The sequence below is a fragment of the Beauveria bassiana genome, assembly GCF_000280675.1.
Source record: "Beauveria bassiana ARSEF 2860 unplaced genomic scaffold BBA_S00135, whole genome shotgun sequence".
NCBI lineage: Eukaryota > Fungi > Ascomycota > Sordariomycetes > Hypocreales > Cordycipitaceae > Beauveria > Beauveria bassiana.
The window spans coordinates 1-7,206 of NW_007930970.1; the positions used below are offsets into that span (position 1 = coordinate 1).

The 7,206-nt window shown below is 50.4% G+C and overlaps 2 protein-coding genes across 2 annotated transcripts; one reads left to right on the top strand and one right to left on the bottom strand.

The window, feature by feature from the left end:
* Window positions 1-3,696: 3,696 nt before the first annotated feature.
* Window positions 3,697-3,940, top strand: BBA_10332 (uncharacterized protein; the record flags this gene model as incomplete). Its single annotated transcript, XM_008605429.1, has 2 exons — window positions 3,697-3,741; window positions 3,797-3,940. The coding sequence occupies 2 exons, from the start codon at window positions 3,697-3,699 to the stop codon at window positions 3,938-3,940; spliced, it is 189 nt and encodes a 62-aa protein (XP_008603651.1).
* A 617-nt stretch (window positions 3,941-4,557) lies between these two features.
* BBA_10333 (uncharacterized protein) lies at window positions 4,558-5,629 on the bottom strand (the record flags this gene model as incomplete). Its single annotated transcript, XM_008605430.1, has 5 exons — window positions 4,558-4,766; window positions 4,951-4,964; window positions 5,041-5,053; window positions 5,161-5,320; window positions 5,471-5,629. 5 exons carry the CDS (start codon window positions 5,627-5,629, stop codon window positions 4,558-4,560), a joined length of 555 nt encoding a protein of 184 aa, XP_008603652.1.
* Between the last annotated feature and the right edge of the window lie 1,577 nt (window positions 5,630-7,206).

The window sequence follows — 7,206 nt, forward strand, 5'->3', positions numbered from 1 at the left end:
TAAACGATCCATCAACTTACTAAGCTTAATAGCGCCGCTTACGGTCGTTCGAATGTATGTAACGCGAAAGCCCACGCCGAGCACTAGAAGACTTAGCAGCCCTCGTAGAACCTGGCATCGCGAATCGTGAGCTAGGTGGCTTAGCAAAGGCTACGGTGGGGCATTTACCTAGGAAAAAACGGCGGCGATTTCGCGCTCGCATAAGGGGGCTAGCTCTAGCACGTTAAGGTTAATATGCTCTTGCATAGAGAACGTGGCTTTGCCGGAGTGGTACACGGCGAGAAGATAAGTGATGTTAGGGGACGATATAGCCGCGAGGGAGCGAAGCTCATAGAGGCGGTCATTCTTAATCTGCTACACAACAACCAGCTGCCGACTGCGGTTTTCCCTATGCGCAGCTATCCACGCGGCAGACGGCAGGCCAGGTGGCCTATCGTGCAGCGGTAGATAGTCCTCGTCTAGATGGCGATTACAGTAGAGCATAATGCTAACCGCGGCTGCCCGCAGTGGCATTACTCGTGGCTTTCGTCTTAACATAACGTATTGTGGTCAGCTAGTTAACGATCAAAGTTCGCGGCGGTAGTATTCTTTATATAGTCGCGTTAATCACGTAGTAATTTGCTTCTAGTCTCCAAATAGCTCTCTGTAGATGTGTACACAGGACCCTACACGATTAAAAGCCGGGACGATAGCTGTTTTTGCTTAATCCACTATAGTATGCTTCGCCGCCTGCTCCCTCTAGCTATTGAATAAAACCGTTTGATGGGAACTGACCCGTGCCTCCTTGGTCTGGTGGCCCTGGCGGCGGATTTCTAGGCGTGAACGTGGCCAGGCCTGTTCCGTCGTAGCTAGGCAGCGGGCTTATGCTGGGCGTATTGTTAAGTCTAAGCCAGTCTATTAACCTGCACATAATAAGCTGCGTTATATAGTCTGGCACCTAGCCGACTTATATCCGGACAGTATCCCCGTGTAGTTGCGCAGCAGCCCACATATCCTTCTGTGCTATGTGGCTCTTCTTAATCGCAGTATAACACTCCTATATAAGTTTATATAGGCTCTGGATTTAGCTAGACATGGTAGTCACGGCAGTAGCCAGGTCTAGATCATAGCTATTGCCTGCTAGGCTGGCCTTGGAGCCGGTTCTGTCGCTTTCCGTGTTTATGCCTTCCGTCGCTGGCTGCGGCTAAGAGCCATACATGAAGTGATCTGGCTGCTGGCTATGTCGCACGGAACCAGAGGCAGCAACATGTTACTTATATGATATGCGTGACGGACGAGACTACTACGTGGTAAAAAGCAGCTGGTTAGTGCTACCATAGCCGGGCGCGGCAGAGGCGTGTTACTCTACATAGGCGCGCTTCTTTTTAGTGGCCCCCGCATGGCGGTCGGTAGCGCTTTGTTTGCCCATGCTAGAAATGTTAGCCAGAGAAAGTTGTTGTCGCGTTAGGGAATAGAGGGTGAGAGGCGGTATTTATAGGGTGGCCGTTTTCGTCCTCACTTCTCCTGAATCTCTACGCTAACTTTAGTCCGCAAAGTGCATAAGTTAGTACTGCCACGCTGGTATAGGAGGTAAGGGGCTATAACGCGATCATTTACTCAGTCACTATTGCTGTTGGTGGCTTAGGGCTGCAAGGCAGGCAAATATAAAACTATGTCGACATAAATGGATACTACCTAGCCGCAGGACGTTGGTCATTATTGTAGAAGTCTGCGGTGTGGTTCACACATACCTCGACAAACCGCTGTAAGAGAGATACGGAGTAATGCGGGATTGTACTAGCTTAACACCTACACATAGGAGCAGCGAAGATAATAAGCGTAATGACTAAAGGCTGAAGACCGGCAAGCTAGCGCTTCTTAACGTTATTATGTGTATTTTATGTGGCTAGAAGTAGCTAAATAGTCATTTAATAAAACACGCCCCGTAATAGCGATGGACGCGTAGTGGTAGGAACACACCCCTGTCCTTTCTCGTCCATAGCAAGGGCTTCCTATCAGGCTGCAGCCATAATAGGCGTTGGTCCAGTGCCACGGTTTTAACGTTTCCAACAGCGTCTGTCGCAGCGCAAAGTACCCTTAGCCACAAGTTACCCGCGGCCTGACATGGCGTCAGGCATATAGAAACAACTAAATATAAATAAAGCACAGTTAAAACTTCTTTCGCCATTAAAGGCCTTAGGGACGGCAATAATGTAGCATAGATTCGGATACGAGGTCACGACAACCACTTCGGGCGAGAACCGCCCCGAGGCTAGGCTAACGACGGTGGAGGCACGATTAGAGAAGCTAATGTAAGAAAATAGGCACTTAAGACGATAAGTTAACTATTTCGAGGGCCTGCTCCGTGCCGAGAACAAAGCCATGCCACAAATCCTCCATCTATCGGAGGGCCTGCGCGCGGTTGTGTCTGAGTTTAACGGCCACCTGGAAAGTTTCAATAAGCAGTGGAAGAGCGACGAGAGACTTTAGGGCGGAGTTTCGTAGCCTCCTATGCGTGTAGCGGCGCTAGAAGCATAGACAATAGAGACTTAAGTGGAGGCATACTGGGCTGCTATTACCTTGCTAGGATGACGATCTGCTTAGCTATTGGCGGCAAATGTTAGGAGCCTGTCTTCCTGATTAGAGATGACCCATGTAAGTAGCTAATTAAAGTACTAAGTGATAAATGAATGTATGGTGTTACTCCGCGCTAATATTCTAAGTATGCGTTAACTCGTCTAAGACGACAGCTTCCATGCTAATCTTTCTTATGACTATAATAGACATACTAGATCTACCTAATCTGGCATAGCGCTAAAATCAGCTGGCGTAGACTGGCAAGGCAGATAGGCGGAACGCATAGGTTATTGCACATGTGACTGCTACAGCCTGCGAGAGCGCCAAATCTAGACAGGATAGCGGCCGCTACTCTTAACCCTATTAGCTCCACCGGTTCTCGCATTCCACGCACTTCTAATGGTCTATTATGACTCTGCGGGGCGAAAAATAATTCGCGTTTCCGCGTGGCGCCAGCGGCCGTTTAACGGCCATCACCCTCATGTCTATGAATAGCTGCTAGAAAACACTTTCCGCACGCCTCCCTGACCCACGTCCCATTCCCGATCAGGGGTGGTCCTTGTACCCTGTGGGCCGAGCCTAGCGCCCTTAACGTCAACCAAATCGTGTATACATGGAACAGCGGCAAACTATGGCGGCCGCGTATAGCGTAAGGTTGCACTCGTAGCCCGTATTGGTGGGCGTACCGGACACGTCTGTTGCGTAATGGCAGGCTTGTAGAGTAATAAACTGGCAAATACTATACACTTTAGTTTAGGTTCAGTGCCCACCCATTTCGACATAAAAAGATCCGAATAAGGCGGGTAGGGCAGGCGCCGGTGCGCCCGTCTTAGCATAATTAGGCCACTAACTAAAACTGGCTATAATCAGCTTGCGGAAGCTAAACCTGGACTTCCCTGTAATATGGAGATATATGTATTAAACCGAAGCCGTTTTTACAGTCGCTGTATAGAATCGTCTTTCTGCGTAGACGCTATGACTGCTAGAGCCTTCCTCGCTAATTATATGAAGAAAGAAAAAGAGACTACACGAAAGCGCGGTCCTAGCTTATAGAAGAAGACGAAGTAGTTAGGGGAGATAGCCAGAATACGCACACTTACCCTATATGAAGACCTAACGCATGGTGTTTAGCACGTCGCGATGCACTGTCCCACTAGCAAGTCATTCCCGGATCTCACTGCACTAGTAAGCATCGAAGATCCCTGCGTAGCAGAGCATGCTACTCACAAGGCTTCCTTAGGTGAATGAGTTTTCGAAAGGCGGCGAACCACCGAAAGTGCGTGACGTCAGCGGGTGTCGTCCAGGCCACGCTGCCATCATCTCTCAAAAGACCAACAATCTAGGCCGGCATCGCAGGGCGCGAAAAGCCGCCGACATTCCCTAGAGTATCTACGATATACCAGACGACGACGGTGGAGAAATACTATACTCTGCGTCTATCACTTGCACATCACCGAGCAGAGAAGCGAGCCTTGACGAATATACGGTGGCAGAGGCTGTCACAGTGGGAGAGACCAATACAGTAGGAGAGGCCGATACAGTGGGAGAGACTAACATAAGCGGCGAGATTAATATGATTAGAGAGACTAATGTGGTGGGAGAGACTAATTATATAGTAGGCATAGAGCATACTACGATTTAGGCTGAGGAGATGGCGGGCATAGAAGACGCGGTGGCCTGGGAAGCTAACGCCGGGACGGGCATGGAGGGTTAGGACGTGGGAGGCCTGGAGACAGAGAACCTAGATCTGGCATAGGATACATTAACTGCCCCTGAGGTGGCCAGCCACCCCCTCCAACAAAACAACACAAAACACTATAAAACACAGCAAGGCGAGCTATCTAGAAAATAGGCATAGTATGCTCTCATAGAGGCACTCGCCTAGCAGCGGCGACTCTACTTTAGTCTGTGGTAATCCATTCATGCAGTTGAACGAAAGTTTTATTTGATACCGTCTCGTGATTCTATAAATGTACCTAGAGCCCTGCCTTAAGGTGATACTTAAAAGGTGGCGGACGGTCCACTGCGAACTAGGACCGGCCTTTGCGGCCTATACTTAGCAGTGAGAGTTAAGAGGCTCAGAGGGAAGCTCGACACAATATTCCGGTGGAAACACTCCGCATCCGTGCTCGGTAGCACTGCAACAAGTGCACAGAACACAGTGCTCAATGACTGTCTAATGCTTAACGACTTCTCGGTGTCGACAAGGTCTACAGTGGGAATAAGTATCCACGACGCGTGACGCTCCAAAGAGCCTAAGCAGGATGACTCTCCAATAGATGGACACGGCGGAGCTATACGGCCATTTAACACGCCGCCTCCCGCAGGTCCCACACTCGTAGATTTTCATAGCACAAGATGCATAAACTAGCATTCCCACACCTACGGACGCACTGCACTCATATTGCCTACGTGGCCTTTATGTACTCTATACTTATAAACCTAGAGACAGAGCAGTTCGAAATGGCGTCCTATCGCACTTACATAGGCTGAGATGCTATGCAGCGCCGTTTCTGGCTGATTCATTCGGGTATATAAACAGGCGTGCCGTGGCACCCTCCGCCTTTACAACAGCAACGTAAACAAAATGCCCTGTAAACACACTCTCTAGGCGCGCCTGGTAAAAGATGACGATAATTTTGCTCTGCAGGTGACGGATCGCCTGAGGAGGCTCCTTGATTAATTGCGCGGCTTTTTGCCCGGTGACTCTATGGAAGTTGTTTTCATGCTCGGCAATGAGAGTAAAGTCGCCGCGCTTCGCGACCTAGCTGTTGCGCCGTACTTGACGACTCAGAGAGAGATCTATTTTGTCGTGGGATTGCTGAAAGGGCAAATAAGCAGGCCACTGCTTATAGTAGAAACCGATGTACTCGTCCGTAAGAGTATCCCAGCAGGGCCTAGTCCGCCGCGGTACCACGAAGTAGTCCGCCACCGCCTCCCACCAGCAGCCTAGGCCACAAGCGCTGAGCACGTAGCGGACTAGACCATTAGTAGGCTTGCCCTCCCGTTTGCCGGTGTCGTGTGCATATTCGTTAAAGACATTGCTGGCGGTCTCCGTAGCATCGCCCGGCATCTTGCCTCGTGGCTGTCTGACGGGCCTCTATCTGACAGTCCTGTGCTTCCCCGGCTGCTTCTCATTGACGAAGAATTAGATAGTAAGTCGGAAAAACAGATCGTTTTAGAGCTTAGCGACTGTCTTGATGAAGTCTGTTGTTCGGGCTCGTCCTTGTTAACATGATTCGCCGGCATTAGCGTCGCTGGACTTGGCATGATAGGGACTCCGCACGAACGACCGAGTTAGCAGGATTTCCGCGCTAAATTAGCAACAGGTGTGAGCGGCGTATAGAAGAGGCGTGAGTAGACAGGACGTATGTTATCTGCTAAGACACTTTATAGAATAATGGAGCGTGCGTCAAGTACTATCTTATCTGTGCCAGCGCCGTTGGACCTGCCGCTAGCGACGCGCGTGAAGCGCCCTATAAGCTAATATCTTGAAGCGGGTGTGGTCGATTTGCTTGACTATGTTGACTCCGCCGAGATGTTAGAGTTCTTCGCCATTCCCGTCGTAGCTTCTAGCATTATTTTTGACCATTATATGCGGGATATGCATTATGCGTTGCCCCTCCTGCCTAGACAAGCATAGCTAATGGCATAGTCTTTGACATCGCCGAAGTTTTCGACAAGCTCTACCGGGGACATATCGACCGTGTCTTCCACAAAATTACTTCCACCTCAGACTAAAGCAGGAAGCTAAAGCTTTCGTCTAGTCTTGACTTCTTGAACTTGCTGATGAAAAGTCTAGGAAGTTAATTTAGAGAGTTTCGCGGGCAACGCCGATTAGCATTACTCTACCATGCTGATAAGCTCATCTCATTCTAGCAAAGGTGGAAGAAGATCCGCTCCTCTGCTACGTGCTTTAGCTGCCTTAAGAAGCGCCCGCAACACGAGCTGCCGTGTAAACACTGGATATGCGCAGCCTGCTACGACCACTTCTCGGTCAAGAGCTGTAGCGGCTGGAACCTGCCTCGTTGCGTTCTCTGCGGCGAGGAAATAGAGGGGGGACTGCGGATACGAAAGAAGCCGGAAACGGCTGCACCTTGAGTCCTCTGCGTGGATGGTGGAGGCGCGAGGGCTGGCAAGCCGCTCGCGTCTCTTAAAGCGCTAAGAGACAAGATCGGCCTCGGCGGATACCCTGTATAGGATCATTTTGACGTAATCTTCGGCACCTTATCAGGTTTGTTGCTTGCTGTTGTCTCTGAATACATCTGACAACACTTAGGTGCCATAGTTGCGTGCGCTCTTGCGGACGGCAAATCCGTCGACGAGTGCGTCGAGCTGTTCGAGGCCATGGCGCAAGCCACGTTCCAGCAGCGCGAAGTGTCCAGCTACCCGTTCGGCTGGACTACTATTGGCCGGAAATTCTGGCGATGCGCCTTGACGCTATTCTAGGACAGTAAGTATTCCCCGGTTCACTTGGAGGGCTGGCTGAAAGCGGAGTTTAGGGTATCGAGAACGCTCACGGACTAGTCAGCCGCCACCGCCAACGGTCTGCTGGTTAGCATGCCTATAACCGCGGTGGAGGACACGGCGACTTTTATAGCAACTAACCAAGGCGCGGCTCTAAACCCCAACAGCATCGCCGGTAAGTTA